Raw genomic sequence first — 17,585 nt, 5'->3', positions numbered from 1 at the left:
GTAGGAACGTTCCTGCATATATAAGGCATATATATCTTTTATGATCTTGTTACATTAATTAATTTGTCTATGTATTATCCGGTACATGGATAGATTAAATAATGAAATAAACACTGTTGTGTTTTTTTATATATATATATATTTACATAGCACATAATACAACAATTTGGTGATAATCAGTATCGGCCCGAAACAGATGTTTTCCCAAGTCGAGTTACTACAACGTATCTGTTTGTAAAGACAGTTGTTTAGCAAATAACTACCTTTAGGGCGTGGCGAGAAGCTTTATCCTTCACAAATCAACAAACGGTCACACTCTTTCAAATTTTTTTTTCCGGTTCATGACCAAAACAAAAAAAATAAAAATTACATGCATACCTGTTAAATGAAAATCTCGAGACACCTTGCACAACGGGTTTTTCATGGAGCAACGAACACCTTGACGCTAGGAGGCGCTGTGCTGTATGACAATTACATTCAGTATAGCTTACCACATGTGTGTGTATGTGTGCGTAGTAAATCCATCTCCTGTTTTGTGATATTTAGAAGTTGTTCTGTGAATTTTGTGTGGAATATATATCGAGTTTTATGTCCAATTCATGATGTTTTGGATCTAAAGAAAGGGATAAACAATGACTGAAGAGGAAGAAACGGGTGAGTAGCATTGGCGGAATTGCATGACAAAAAGTCGTCTGCATCGGGTCGGATATCAATCCGTAAATATTACTTACTTTTACCCTTTTAGTACTTTATAAACTGTGCGCATAATATTTTCTTTACTAGGCATCTTTTCTATGATGTACGAGAATACTGGAGGGGGTGTGTGTGTGTGTTAACTAGTACTGTGTGGGATTGTCATATAATTTACGTCAATAACCAATAAATTCATAATAGGCTGATGGTCTGTCGGTGGAGCATTTAAGAGATTTTTTTTTAAAAACACGTAGTATACACTATATCATAGTTCCAATATATGGTTAAGTTTTTCAATGAAATAAAAGGAAACCTCAAATGGGGAGCACTTATTTCTACAAAGGACATAGATGTGGTTTAATGTGCATAGTCAAAATTGACAGAAGCACGCGCGCACCTGCCACGGTGAGACAGATAGCGGGGTGTACTGCATTTGTTGTTACTGTCCGATAGCGCACTGGAGCTATTGTTATCTGTTTCCTCATTGTTGTTTGCCCAGTATGTTTGATTTTAATATAGCCGTGCAAGCTATAAAATGGTTATTAGCATTGAATAGCACATTATAGAGACGGTAGCATTTTCCCCCGTCAGTTTTCCCCACGTTTTCTTATTAGAATGATATAAATCCAAAGACCTGAGACCTGTATATGATATTGGGGTAACAAATCTTGTCCACTACCGCCCAAGATACGAGACTTTTAGACGAACAAGTCGTCCTCCAGCTCCTGTTTAGTTTTTCTTCTTTGTCAGAAAAAAGAGGGGTGCGGGACCAACCTGTCTCTCCAAACAAATAACGACCTAATGCACGTATACTATGTACCATTCATGCATTTTGCTGTGATAGTATAACTGTAAGGACGGTAGCTCAAAAGTATTTCAGAACAAATTTTGAATCCAATGTCAGAAAAATCAATGTGATACTATTTCCAAGGTTAAGGTCGTGGATCATGGTAAAAATTTGGTCCTACTTTATTTACAAATTTCTACATTTATTACTGCAAATAAAATAAAAACTTTTAAATTTGTTTTCATGTATTGTTGTGCGCCTGTGTAAATTGCAAACAGAAACCATTCTGCAGAATATGACACATAACCTTGACTTTGGAAATGGTGTCAAACTAGGATTTGTTCTGGGTTACTTTGGAACTACCATACTAACTGTTTGCTACCATGGTAGACAGATGACTATGGTTTTTTGGTTAGACAAGGTATGATTTGTATAATATTTTATATGGCTTTCTGAAAAAAATAAGAATATTTATATTGCACCCCTACCCAACAAGATACTTCGTAGCCAACTTTATTTTTTATTGCATTATATATAGGATTTCTTTTCCCTTCAGATGTTCTCGCATTTTCTTACTACAGTGGTAGAATTTGAAAAGCCTTTTGATAGGCAAATGAGTTTGTTCTCAGCCACATTCTTTTAATCTGACATGACAGTGGTGAAAAGCACCAGACATAGAGACTTCACAGATATGTAAAAGAGAAAAACTCTCTTACCTCAACCACCCCACAATAGAAAGCAACTTGTTGGTCAAAGAGGGATGGAGGGACTGACCATTCATTCTTCAGCGTGGGGGAAATCAACCATTCCAGGTCTCATATAGTTTGAAACAACATTCTTGCTCAGATTTATAGAAAAGAGCCTATTGTATCCATTGTATTTGTTACGTATTTAGGCTTGAAAAAACAGTACCACAGAAAGAGTGAAAACAACAAGCTTATTAAAATTTAACAAATAATTTATTTTCCTGGAAATGTTTTGTAAAAATGAAAAAAGAAGATGAACTTACGGTTTCAAGAATCAAATCCAAAAATAATCTAAGAATAATCAGCAAATTATTTAGCAAAGTCCTAGTAACAAATGTTCTAATAATTTCAAGTTCGAATCCTGATGGAAAATCCAAGATGGATGACGATGACATATGCTGTAGTCAGTACTGTGCTTATCTACATTTATTATAGATATCTGTATTTTTATACAGTCGACTCCGGTTAACTGCACAGCCTCGGGCCCGTCACGAGACTGTGCAGTTAAACGGAGTGTGCAGTTAACCGAAGTACGGTACAGTACAGCTTTAAATCAGCACGACACGAATATAGGTGAAGAATAACGTATAAAGATGATTAGAATCCACTCTTTCAACGTTTACTTAAATGAAACAAGAGTCTACAATGAACAACACTAACGTAATATTGTTAAATCAAACACAATGAAATTGACGATTTCCGAAAGAAATCGGCAATTGATGTCTGCACAAAAGTTTTACTAATAAGTTGGTGAACTGCCGACTCTCTTTTGTAAAACGGTTCAAACAGCTCACATTCTCTCTGTTCCATGAATCTGCGTAAATTCTGGAGTGACTGAATAGCGACTTTAGATGAAACCTGGTCATCTACTGCGTCGTCATCACTTCTTTCATCATTTTCTACTGAGTCGTCGATTTCACCTTCTGTCTGAAGACCGTCATCTATTGCAACATATGATTGTTCCCACGCTATTGCTCCCTGGTGGGCGGGAATATTCATGTATCTACCACCTATTGGCGTCCTTTACATGTCAGTCATTTACAAAGTCGCATTTACCGGCTTAATTGTCAGTTTATTTGAAGCGCTACAGCAGTGGACTGGCAATAACTGATCCTGACTATACATTGTGCAGTTAACCAGAGTAAAATTGTAATGAATAATGTGCCACGGGCAGAACATTTATCGTGCTATTATCCGGAGTGTGCATTTAAGCGAAGTGCAGTTATCCGAAGTTTGTTCCCATTGAAAAGCATTGGGAAAAAATGGGACCGGCGTGACTACGTGCAGTTATCCGGAGTGTGCAGTTAACCGATGTGCAGTTAAGTGGAGTCGACTGTATAACTCTTGGTACAAGGTATACAATTCAGTCTTAAGATATTATGAGTGTTACATATTGCATAGGATCTATAAATAGTTGTTGACAGGTGTTTATGATTATTAATAATAACATTAATAATAAAACCTGTTGACAACTTGGGGTTAATTTGTCATTGGTTTGATTTGTTCAGCTGAGTTCTTTCACAATATGGGAAATTTGCAATGTGTCATGTAGCCAGTATGAACAAGATGTAATTTCACCCCTTACGCTTGTACATGGAGCTGGTCAATTTTTTCTAGTCTTATTTCTTATGTTCTTTTTTAACACCAGTCTGCAGATGTATTAAATGTTTGAATACTATTTGAGAGAAAACATTTGTTTGGATTATTCACTGGAATTAGAAGCTTTATTAGATAAAATATTATTCTGGGAGTATTGCGAATTATTCAGAGAGTTCTGGACAATGTCATTTTGATGCATCAGGACTGTTGGCACACCAGTTTTTTCAAAAATCAGAAATTAATACAGAACATTTTATTCTTTTTGACTTTAATATAACTTTTTAGGATATTTTTTATTCAGTTCATAATACTGTAAGTTCCTCTTAAAATCTCATTTGATAACTTTGATATTTAAGTTATGTTAAGTTTGACAAAACTTATGATTTTGCTTCTTTCTGTTACTTAGTTTGTGACCACAAAGATTTAGCACATTAGTCTTGGAGATCAAAACTCAAAACCTCAATTATGGATATTGGTCAAACACACAATACCAGCTAATAATATGTTACAATATATTTATTCTACTAGTCCATAAAAATGTTAAAGAAAACAGGGTTAGTGAAGGTTTTGTTTATGGGGTTTAATGCCATTCTTCAGGACATGATAGCCAGTATGTCTATGACCTTAAACGATGTAACAAGACAAGTTAATCCCAAGAAGCATTAAATTTTCCAAAATATAAACTTAGTTCTCTAAAATACAAGATAAAACAAAGTGAAACAATTAAAAATAACTTGATTGTATGAATTCCTAGAACTATTATCCTAAATGTACTATCAATATCATTTATGTCCTTGATTGTTTCCAATAATCCAGTGAGGGATCATAGCCAGTTGTCTTCTCTTTAATCCTTTATTTATGCAAGTTCTGACTCTTGAGGTAATCATTACAAATTTATACCAAGTCTAACTACCTCTCCATGATATTGTATTGTATTACACATTTGTTGACCAGATAAATGTAATTTTTTATTTGTGTTTAAGGTATAAATACAATGACACTGTTACATATATCTTATTTTTGGGCTTAAATTGTCAGATTCATGATTAAATTGAAAGAATGTCATGTTTATAGTTCACGAATCTTTTGGACCTTGTATTAATTATGGTAAACTGTGTTTGCAGAAACAGGTATTGTTGTTGTTATGGGTATTGTTGTTGTTGTTATGGGTATTGTTGTTGTTGTTATGGGTTTAATGCCATTTTTCAGCTCATTATCGGGGGTTTCATGGTTAGTATCTCCCCTTGAAAACACCAGAGGGCAAGCAGGATCGATATCTCACTATCTTAAGAAGAAATTTTATCAGTATTTGATCATTTGTTTTTACATCTTTTTTTCCCCCATTAACTTGTGCTGCTCCCAGCTTTCAAATAAATATTATTTGCCCATTTCTGAACTTCAGTATTTTTCTATTACTATCTTATGCTCTAGTTTGTATTATTTGATTGTGCGAAAGTGTATTGCTGTGTAAAATGTTCTTGCAATTTATCTCGCTTTAAGAATAATGAAAATATGTTTATATTTTACAGCTTCAGTCATAGCAGTCAATGGAGGTTGAACGACAATGAGAACAAAATTCTAACTTCTTAAGGTTCTTTTATTATTGATTTAGACTGTTTCTTTTCTATTAATGTTCATTATATTTTTCATGAAAGAACTTGAGTTTTTTTCAAAATGGACAAATGTCAACCACGCTTGAACAGACAGGCGTGCCTACGAGTCTCATTGATAATTATTTTAATTTTATTTCCTTGAACGGTTGGAAATTTTAGAGTATACAATTAAGAGAAATATCGATGTTAGACACACTATGCATGCATAGGACATTTGTGGCTCTCACCTATCTGCCTGTCAGTCTGTATGTATGTCTGTCTGCCTCCTTTCATCTGGTGCATTGGTATGTATATCCTCGAATGAATGTGTGTTCGCATACGTATGTTACATAAACATACTTCTGGTTAAAAACGAGTATAAAATGATGCTAAGATGGAAAGTGTGACTGATAGATAAAGACAACAAATATGAATATTTGTGAGTATCCATTTATTATTGACTGGTAGAGTATGTTCTTACAAGCAGTCTCTTTTAAATCATACTGTTTGCAATTTTATATCCGATCCAGTCACATGGATCAATATTGATTTAAAAGGCGAACCAGTGTAATAGGAGGGAATCTGTGAAATAATTTGATCTTTAAAACTTACCTTTTTGATGCAAGAAAAGTTAAACAAAATTAAACTAATTTTAAGAAGGCTGTTCTAGATGACTTTGCTGGTGGTAATCAGAAATGTTGTCTGATGACCCCGGCAAATTTGAGAGTTATTATGTGTCAGCATAAGCAAAGAAAAATCATGCTGAAAGTTATTGCATGTACCATACAATACTTAATGTTTAAAAGTCAAAAAGAAAATGAAACACAAAAAAAACTTCATTGGGCATGTTATTTAATCTGAATATTGTAAGATATTTACACCCAAATATGAATAAATATTCCGTCTGCATTAATTACACTCCTTTATCGTTATGATAGCTAATGTAATTATTGCTTTGTTAAGTTCCTCTGAATACATTAAAATACTGTATTCCATTTTTCTTTAAAAAAACTTTCTGGTTTAAAATATTTAGCATTACAAATCAGCTGAAGTATCGAATTCATGTTATAATTTTCTTATTGAACTTGTGTTATAACTTTGTTAACTCATGTTATAAATGAACTATTAGCCTTGCGAAAATAACTGAGAAAGAAGGATATATAAACATATGAAAAATGCAAATTGTTGAGATTGTTTTCTTTAAAGTAATATAGCCAGAAATGTGCTATAAATGTTTAAAATCGGAGAGCAAAGTGAAATGTTCCTACAAATGTATCTGAAATTAAGGATAATCAATCTATGATATGGACAGTTTATTTAATTTAATTATTTGATATTATTTAAGTATGGAAAGTAAATATTATTTAATTATATGATATAATGTAAGTATAGACACTGAATCTAATTATCTGATTTAATATTTATAATTATTCTCTGAATATGAATGAACAAAAGATGTTAGACATATATTATTGATTCATTGGTTTAACCATAATGATTTGTAGAAGAGCTAAGATTCCTTCCTTTGTTGACTTTGTGTTTTGCTAATCATGTGTAGAATGGTGAACTATTCGGAACTGGAAATTTTTTGTGGGCATGCGCATTGGAGCTAAGGTAGGTAATTTTAGGCACTATGATCAGTAACTCCGTTGCAACCGTGAAACCCCCTATAGGCTATACATGGCAGCCATTAAATTCAGTGGAAAAAAAACCCACAGAAAATCTAGGGAAGAACCACTGACTCATGAAAAACTACTGGCATGCTTTCTCACATACCCATGTTGGCTCAGCAGATCCCATGGACGTGATTCCACTCTGACCAAGGTAATATACAAGTGATTTGTAAAGGTGAGCAGCTTAGACAACTCAGCCACCATGTGCCTCCAGAATAAGTCCTAAAATGAAACAAGTACTTTTATTTGTTGTTATAAAAGATTTCAGTTGGTCTTACTCATTTGTTCCAGTTGGTCTTGGTTGACAGCTGGGTGGAGTGCATCTTTGCTAGCCAAATGACATATATTCGCTTTGTTCCATCAACCTTTGGCATTTTAACTAGTAGAAATGATGTTTTAAAAGAGTTCCTGCCCATAACAAGTGAATTAAATTAATCAATGAGAGATCTCAGGTCATGTCCTGTAAGTAATCTATAGGACAATTTCCATGATGTCCACTGGCATTGACTTTGAATTACAAGTTGCTTATATTTAGAAAGAGGGAAGGTCATTGAAACTTTAAAAATTATAAGTAATTATAAGTAAGCAGCAATAGAAAAACAGTTTTAAGATGTACTGTTAAGAACATTAAGTACAGCAATAATAGTGTTCCGGGCTACTTTGATGTTTTTCTTGAGTTTTAAATTTTTGCGATTCCAGTAATTTTCAGCAGAACTTTCATGGAAATTTGAACTTAGCGTGGGGCAGAAACTTCCTTTACTGTTTTAAAGACCGTATGCAGTCGACATAACTGTACTGTACTTCATTGCTTCATCGTTTTTGAGTGTCATCTCTTGCACAGCTTTCCTGTCAATACCACAGGGGTTAATTACAAAGAAAATTAGGGTATTTGTCCAGGAATCAAAATCAGCAAACAGTTATTGCATTTCCTCCAATATGTCATAAACTGAACGAAGTGTGTCGAGCTGTTTTGAAAATTGTTACAGATTTCTCCATCACGTTTGCAACAAAAAGCAATAATTCCCAAGGGGGAGCAAATAATTACAAACTGATAGGCCTGTGGTGGTGTCAAAATCAAGGAGAAAGCCTGCATGTACCACTATCTATAACAAGTTTGTGATGTGACTGAATTCTCGAGAGAGTCAGCAACAGAAAATATGATGTCTGCACAACAGTTGTTGCACCCAGATGACAGTCTTATTGAACGACAAATGACCCACAATGACAGGGGCTTATATTGTTGCTTACAATTTACCTGTCATACATGTAATAACTACAGAGGAGGAAACTTCTCTCCTTTCTTGCACAACCCATTTAAGAATAAATGCTGTTATTTCAAGCTATGTTTTGCGACGCATAATATATTTGGTACCAATGTTTAGCTCAGGCATTCATTTTTGTTATATGTATCCAAAAGTTTGGCTTACTTTTATCATTTTAAGGAATGCCAGACCATTTTCCCACGCTGCTATTAGACATAGCCATGATCCCGTCTGCTTAATATGCAAGAACAACATGCTGAATAGATACTACCTTCTCATTGGACGACTGAAAATAAGTTATAAATAAATACAGGGTGGCATTTTCTTTTAACCAATGAGGGGACAGTATTCCATTTAGTGGGATTTCACTTGCATATCAAGTGGGTGTGATCAGGTCATGTCATGCAAGAAAGGAGAGAAATGTCCTTACTTTTAGTTATTATAAAATACATGTATGAAAGGTAAATTGTAAGCAATGCTATGAGCACCTGTGCCACAATCAAGTGATGTAGGGCCATAAGCTTGAATTACTGACAAATTTGTCAGCTATGGCAACAATTTTGAAGTCACAAGTTGGCCATCTTAGCAAAAATCCCATGGCTGATATGCCGGGATTTGATGGACCAGCATGGAAACGTGCACAGATGGAAATGGTTCAGCATAACGAGTGAAGTGATCTTTCTTCCACCGTTGCAGAAAATTAGGAAGATGTTGATGACTTCGAGCAAGGCCTTCAAAACTTAGTAACATCACCACCAAATTCACCTTCAGAAACTGAAGGATATGACATCCTGAAAGAACTCTCTGACTTTTATGAAGTGCAGAAGCCTTGTGGGCAGCCCATTCAGGAGAGCTTGGCCAAGTTGTGAATGCAGGATTCAGGGCCCAAATAGCACATGACAAATTTAAGGACTAGAGCAAAAAACATTCAAGACCATAAAATTGCCAAAATTTAAGTGTGCCTAAAGTAAATCCCAAGATTTGGGCATAAATGAACAAAGCTACAAAACAAATGGATGCCAAGCTCCAAAAATTTCAAGGCACTGTTGCTAAAGCTAGTGTTCCTCTTCTCAGGTTCATGGATGAACTACTACTACACAGTAAGTTTAACAGTACACCTACAAATGTAAATAAACTGCTTGCAGATGCTGGTGATGTATTGCAGATGCTTTCTTCTGCATTTTGTGACATGTCTCATAAGAGGAAAGAACTAATGAAGCCAGATCTCCATTGCACTCATCAGTCTCTCAGTGCACCCTTCATTTTGTATCAGCTGCATCCAGTCAAGTAGCTTGGCAGTAGATTTGTTGTTGTTGTGGGGTTTGATGTCATATTTCAGCACATGATAGGCAGTGTTTGGCGGCCAGTATTAATGGTGGAGGAAGAACCTGGGAAGAACCACCGACCCACGAGAAGCTACTGGCCAGCTTTCTCACATACCCACAGTTGGCCGAATCCTAGACTTGAACCCACGCAGACAGAGGTGAGATGGCAGTGATCTGTAATGGAGAGCGCTTTAGACCACTCGACCACTCCGGGCCCCTCTTGGCAGTAGATAAAATTCTAGCCAGCTAAATATGCTAAGCCAGGGTTTATGTGGAATGAAGCGGACCAATGACCTTTGTCTTGCAAAGATATGTGGAGAGGCTGTATGGTCATTTCTGGTCTCAGTGACCTTTGTCTTGCAAAGATAGGTGGAGAGGCTGTATGGTCATTTCTGGTCTCGGTGAGCTTTGTTTGAATAAATTGCACTTTTTTGTTGTATTTAAGCTAAAGGTTGTATTTGTATTGTTGGCACATGAGTACAGTACTTGCCATATGGTATGAATTGAAAGTAAAATATAGAAAAAATGTAAATATAAAGACCAAGCCATTCATATAAACAAACATTAAGTACTAAATAATAAAACTTGAAATCTTTAGAACATATATTCAAAATTTGTTATACAAACTGCAGACTCATACAAAATGTGTATATATCCTTAGAACATGTAGTCAGATTTTTTTGTATAAACTATATACTTATACAAAGTTCAAGATTTAAATTCATATATTTCACTGTTCTATTTGTCTGTCTTATATTCACATTTAAATTCATATATTTCACTGTTCTATTTGTCTGTCTTATATCCACATTTAAATTTATATATTTCACTGTTCTATTTGTCTATCTTATATCCACATTTAAATTTATATATTTCACTGTTCTATTTGTCTATCTTATATTCGCATTTAAATTCATATATTTCACTGTTTTATTTGTCTATCTTATATCCACATTTTAATTTATATATTTCACTGTTCTATTTGGCTATCTTATATTCACAATTAAATTGATATATTTCACTGTTCTGTTTGTCTATCTTGTATTCACATTTAAATTCATACATTTCACTATTCTATGTGTCAGTCTTATATTCAGACTAATTATTTGTTCATTCATTTGTTCATGTCTTCATGGTGAAAAAATTATATAAAAAACTTGATTATTAATGGCAATCTTAGTAGAAGTATAAAGGAATTTAAGATTGTTAGAAAAATCTTAAGGTGTTTATCTATAAATTGATACAGCCATGTGGAGAAATTCTGGGGCATTATTTGGGTTTATGTCTAGTGGAAAGATATGCATGATTGGAAAACTTTCGTCTTTAACCTTTTCAGACATGGCATTGATTGTCATGTCTAAATTGGCATGAAGAGTTAAATTAGTCCCAAAAAAACAGATGATTTCCAACCATCTGTTTTTTCATTGTTGACCCTAACCCCTCCCCCTGCCCGTAAATTTAAAAAACAAAACAAATTCCCAGAATAGATCTGTGCATGTAATTGAGCTAGTGTAGCCCAGTATTTGAAGTGTGAAGTGCTTAGTACATCATATATATATATATATATATATATATATATATATATATATATATATATATATATATATATATATATATGTGTGTATATATATATATATATATATATATATATATATATATATATATATATATATATATATATATATATATACATACACAGAATGTTGAGAAATATCTATGCTGAGGACTATCTGTTTATGTTCCTCTGGTCTTCAATATTTAAATGTTCTTGCCATAAATTTAATATTGATGCAGGTATATATGAAGGTGACATTGTTTCAGAGAATTTTGTAACTTCTGTCCCAGTAATAATTTACTGTTAGTTCATGACAAATGATGAAGTTTTTTTTAAAAATTTACATTAATACAACAATACATTTCATTACATTTACATTAATACATGAACCAATACATTAGAGAAAAACCATATAAATGTTGGTATGCCATTCCATTGTAATAAAAACCTTGAAAGTGTCATTTCGTTTCAAAGTCGACAGTTCATAATGCCTTTATTAGTTGGACAAAAACCTGTACTTGACGTCTGAGTTATACTGCAAGAAGTGCAGTGCACTTCAAGATAGTGACCTATTGTGCATGTATCATGGAAACTGTAGCTGAAATAAAGAATATCAATTTACTTTGACTTGTACTTTCATGGAGCTGACATTGCACACACCACTTTAGTTACTCTACATATTGAAACTTTGCAGCAATGTTACAGAGTTTGCATGGTTTTAGACACTGCCCACACAGGGTTATTTTTAGGTATGAGGTCATTATGTATGGCATCATATCCACCTAAGTCATAACCTGTCCTATTATCAGAATTCTGTGGGACTCTATTGGGGCCCAGTTTCCCTATAAATGGGCTTTGTCTCAAAACATAGCATTATGCAGAATTCCAATTTTTTAAAGCAATATTTGCTCTTCAGAATTTGTATTATTACATATACTTGATTAATTTGTCCTCAAAATTATTGGCTTACATTTCTTTTCTGAATTACCTGTGATATCTTCAGGCAATATCCACCAAGAGATAACAATCTGGAATATTTCAGAACTTGACAAATTTAATTGCTGTGAAAATGCTAATAATTTCCCAAGTAATTGCTTGAATACAACACAAATTCAAAGATTGTGATGTTCTGTTATTAGATTTCCATGTACCTGCACTTGGGTAGAAATTGAAAATGGTATGAATAATATTTGACTGTTAAGTCATTACCTTATTGTATACTAGTAATCATGTTGCTGGAAATTCACAAGCATTAGAGGATAAAGATGAGAAAAAAAATCGCATGTATAAGGTTACAGACCATCTACCCAGACAGCAATTTCACGACATATACTGGGGAATAGGTATGGCAAGAAAGGGGACTTCATAAAGTAAACATCTTGTGATTTTCGATTGTTAAGAACTTCGTTCATGACATCACAATCATCAACATATGGTATAATTTCCTAAAACACAAATGTGGTGCACATGTCTATATTTTAAATATACCTATTTCACAAAAACATGTTGATTGTTTGGTAGGGTACTGAATTGTTAAATCATTTTAGTTGGTTCATGGATTGTTTGTACATCAAAGCAAAGAACATAGTTAAAGATGGTGGTCTAGAAATTCTGTTCACCTACAAATTGTTTAGGAAGAAAGAAAAGTCAATTGTATCATAGTATGGAAGGTTATTTAAGAGGCAATAAAAAAGTACTTATTTAAATAACTGTATGTTTACCCTTTTCCTGTCATCAGCAGTTAAATATAGAGTGGATCTTTTTTAAGAGGCTGTAGAAAATGCAAATTTGGACAGAATGATGGCTGATTTTGAGGCGGATTGTGGGGGTGGGGTGGCTATTATTTTACCATTCTTTGCTGCTAAGCACTGAGATTTCCTTTCTCATGAACTTGCAGAAAACCTACATGGCTAATCATTGTGAGCATGAGTACAATTTCTCACAATTATGACCCAACACATTCTTTCATGCTATTTCAATGAGTCGTCAACATTTCTCTTTCAGACACAGTCATTTAGTAATCAATAAAATGTGACAACTATTTCTATTATGTGTTGGAGATTATTACTTGTGTTGTTGATGCATTTTTGTTGATGTTCACCTCTGAAAAGAGGAAATCTGATCACAGGCGTTAAAGAAGTGTAACTGACTATTCATGCATGGCTTGTGACAATGGGTAAAAATGTTACTGTAGGAAATTGATCAGTTATTATAAGAGATCATGGCAGCACATAATGCAGTGAATCAGAGTATCCAGGAAAGGTCAGCCTTATAAATTGATCTAGATTCTTGTTACACAAGGTCAGTGTGATTAGGTAACTTTGTCAAAATGTGAGCTAAAATGAAATTATTTGGGATGCAATTGAAAAGATTTGAATAATCTCCTTGTTAGCAACCAAATAGAACTTGAAAGACTTAAAATCAACTTGAATGGTGTCTGTATCTGGTTGACAAAAATTCTAACCTTAGGTGGTACAAGGGAGTTGCACAACACAACATGTAATGAGTGCATGTTTAAAATTCCTTCTTCCCTTGCTTCTAAAAGAATGAGGACAAGAATAATCCAAGATAAACATGGTATACCAGCATTTAAATTTATCCAACAGTTGGAATTATTTGCATCCTCTTTGTATGTAGTGAATAAATACTGTGTCCAACTTTCTTAATGGGGTATAACGCAAGGCCTTGTGCTTTTGTTTAATATAAAACAATCAAAATACTCTCTGATAATAAATTGATTATAAATTTTGATAATAAATCATATAATAAGCTCCTAGTCAATAATGTAACAGTTCCACTGAGCAAAACAGGACATGTGATTGGCACTCCCCTATGTTTCACACATCCCTTAACTCTGGGGATCATAGGAAATATGTTTCCTATCTTATTATTACAACTACAGGTTAATCAGTACAGTAAATTGATTTTGCTTTTGTCTTGTTTGATAGTGGAAAAGTTTAAGTTTCCGGTCAGCTGATTGTCCCCATTTTCCTTGCTGACCCTAGTAAAAAAACATTAAAGGAGAAATTCCCAAAAATTGATTTATACATCTGAGTCACATAATTGCCCAGTACTTGAAATGCTTAGTACATATATATATATATGTGTGTGTGTGTGTGTGTGTATATATATATACACACACACACACACACACACACACACATGTATCAATGATATACCACGAAATGTATCAATTTTTCATTAAAAGGAAACAAGGCGTGTCGCGTTTACTTTTCATGAAAAATTTATACCAGTGGTTTATCATTGATACAGCATACACACTATACATATATTTTATTTATATCTCATCCAAATAGACATATTTACCCTTTGAACGGAGTTATGATTGACTACAGGCAACTGTACATTGACCGAGTTAATGAACTCACATTCCTGCAGAGTGTGTCCGCTATAAAGTGTAGTTCTGTGCATTTCGTGGCTATTCCCAATCGCCTTTGCTTATTGATAAGTTAATTGTTTGCTTTGTTGAGTTTCTGTTATTATTCACATTGATTAAATCAGTATAAGAACCTTATAATTTAAACATGAAATATGGTTTTAATGGAGAAAGTAAAGCACTACAAACCGACTATAAAATTAATTCTCTTTGCTCTCCCTTTGGTTGGTTTGACAACTTTTACCATCATTCATTAGTTCAGAGACATCATCATATGCGAGAGAGAGGGGCCTTTGGACTTTTTCATATTAAATTAATAATAATCAAAAATGTACCATATAATGTCAATATTGATTGTATAAAGACTGTAGATAAATCCCAAGGAAAGTGTACACATATGGTGACGCTGAACAATATTCTTGTAGGTTACTTAGTGTAAGATCAGTTTCAGGGTTTAATTCATCCAGCCCAAATTCTTTTTCCTTCTCACTCCAGATTTCTGCATATTTTTTCCCTTATGCATATTAGGGGAGGGGGTACAGAAAGCAGAAAGAATTGTGATGAAATTGTGTATCATAATAAATTTATTTAGAAAATGGGGATTAATAATACTTTTTATCATTATTTTCACACATCACAAATGATTAATGACCGGGAATTCATCACTGATTTATAGGCCTAGAATTGACAGGACACAGATGCAAGAATGTTTATATATGCACATTATTGCAACACAGGCAGATCACGATTTCATATATCAATAACACTGGTGTATCAAATTACTTGATACCAACAATTTAAAAGCCATGTTACTTTTAATGTATGTGGTATATAATGTTTTTTTCAAACTATCTAAATACTAAACTTTTAAAACCGGTGCAGTAGAAAACACGTTTTTTTTTGCCTTGCACCATTGCTATTGTTAGACATCATCCTTGAGTGTGTCATAAGGATCTAAATCTGTATCAGATGTGAAAAAAGGTTTCAGGTTCTTTTTGGGGGGAATAGTAGGTCTTTATTCAGTAAACATTTGTATAAATGATCATACATTCTTATATTCAATTAATGCATTTACGTTTGGTTATGGTGGCACATGTGGAACCATTACTGGCTATACTGGCTTAGAATTTGAATAAAAAAGGAAACTGTACAGACCTATATCTGCCAACACTTAATGCACTGACAGATCTGGATTTATGCTCTTTATTAGGAATAATCAGTACAACAAACATCAGAAACCCTGATCTGTAGACATACGATGCAGTGGCAGATCATGGTCTAGGTTGTTTGCAGTTGTACTCAACTAATATAGTAATTACCATGTTGTATATTGACTAGGATATTTATTTAGTAGTGGTGTTTTCTCCCAGCTGTCATTTTGCACATTAAAATTTGATGGGGCATATCAGCAACACATCATAACAATGCATAAAATAGCCTTTGTATCATTTGCTGCATGTACTGTATCTTGTGCTCTGTCTCACAATGATTTGACAAGTACACGAAGACATGAAAATGCAATTTTATCACTTGTATTATATGTATGTGGCAAGCTTCTCGATCATTGATAATTAATCAAAATTCTTACTTTGGTAGAACTAATTTAGAGAGCGAATAAAGAGTAAAGAATTAAAAAAGTCAACTTCTTTATGCAGAATACTTAAGTTATTGAAGGTGTTAATGACTGTTGGTGTGATATCAATGCAGGTACTTTGAATTTAGTAGCTTGTTATACAGTGGTCCCCCTCTCTTATACAGACACCCCTTCTGCACTAGACCGCTCCGGTGGCCTAGTGGTTAGAGCATCCACCTCGGATGTGGGAGGTCATGGGTTCGATCACTGGTCGAGTCATACCAAAGACTTGGCACTCAGCATTAAGAGGTTAGTGTTAGGACTGGTCTGCCTGGTGTCAGGATAATGTGACTGGGTGGGACATCATGCTGTATGTCTGTGGCATGATGCCCCAGTGCTAGACATCACTATAAACTGTCACACTGCAGACATCGTAGTGATATGACTGAAAAAATTGTTAAAGCTACATTAAAAATCCAAATCGTACACACACACCTTCTGCACTAGGAAAGTGGCCTTATAAGATGGGCGGCCTTTCCAGAGCAGGACTAAACTTTTTGAGAGAAGTATATGCAATGTACATAGTAAGAAAGCTGCATACTTCAAAGCATTTAATATCTTCTTTTAAAAGTAACATAATTTATATAAAGGTTCTTCTTGTTATAATAATAGACTTATTTCAACTGAATGTACATTAATAGTTCTTATTCTTGGCATAAGTGTGATATGCGAGCAGGTATTGTTGTCATGCACATTGCAAAACCATTCACTGCCATCTCACCTCTGTCTGCGTGGGTTCGAGTCCAAGGCTCGGCTCTTCCTCCACCAGTTATACTGGCTGCCATGTGTAGCCTATCTTTTGCTGAAAAATGGCGTCAAACCCTAGCACAACAACAACAACAACATCCAGTTATAATCATCAAAGAGAAGAACTCTACAGATGTGTGAAGCCCAGAACTGTATCATAACATTGTTGAGCCCATTTCCTGTAAACGTCGGCTTTTATAGACAATGATATAATATTAATCTTAGTGTTACATGTACTTTAGTCAAAACTTTTTTCAGTAACAAAACTTGACATTGGGAGACATGTATCAATAATATAGATAATCTGATTACTTACCTTATGTAACAATATGAATGAATTATTGATTCTGGACACATTTGAAGAAAAAAAGCGGCCACTTGTGAGGGGATCCTTTTCCATTTTTGACCTATCATGCTGGCTGCTGGTTGTGTTAGAGGGGTGGCCATTCTTGAGGGGTACTTTTGAATACAAACTCGTCAGTGCTAAGAGATTCTGGCTGTATGAAGTGGGTGGCTGCTGGTCAGGGGGGCTGTTCAAGAGGGGAACTATTGTATTAACAAATGTACAGCGCTTCA

The 17,585-nt window shown here is 34.3% G+C and overlaps 1 protein-coding gene across 1 annotated transcript in view; it reads left to right on the top strand.

Moving 5' to 3' along the window:
• Positions 1-503: 503 nt before the first annotated feature.
• Positions 504-17,585, top strand: part of LOC149806685 (uncharacterized) — a 379,423-nt gene continuing 362,341 nt past the window's right edge. Inside the window, exon 1 of the mRNA XM_089956535.1 lies at positions 504-654. Coding sequence (XP_089812661.1) covers positions 633-654 — 22 coding nt within the window. The 5' untranslated portion in view covers positions 504-632. The remainder of the gene's footprint in view (positions 655-17,585) is intronic.

Source organism: Sinohyriopsis cumingii, chromosome 1 (assembly GCF_028554795.1).
Source record: "Sinohyriopsis cumingii isolate HCF-2022 chromosome 1, ASM2855479v2, whole genome shotgun sequence".
NCBI classification, from domain to species: domain Eukaryota; kingdom Metazoa; phylum Mollusca; class Bivalvia; order Unionida; family Unionidae; genus Sinohyriopsis; species Sinohyriopsis cumingii.
This window is presented reverse-complemented; position numbering and strand designations above follow the sequence as displayed.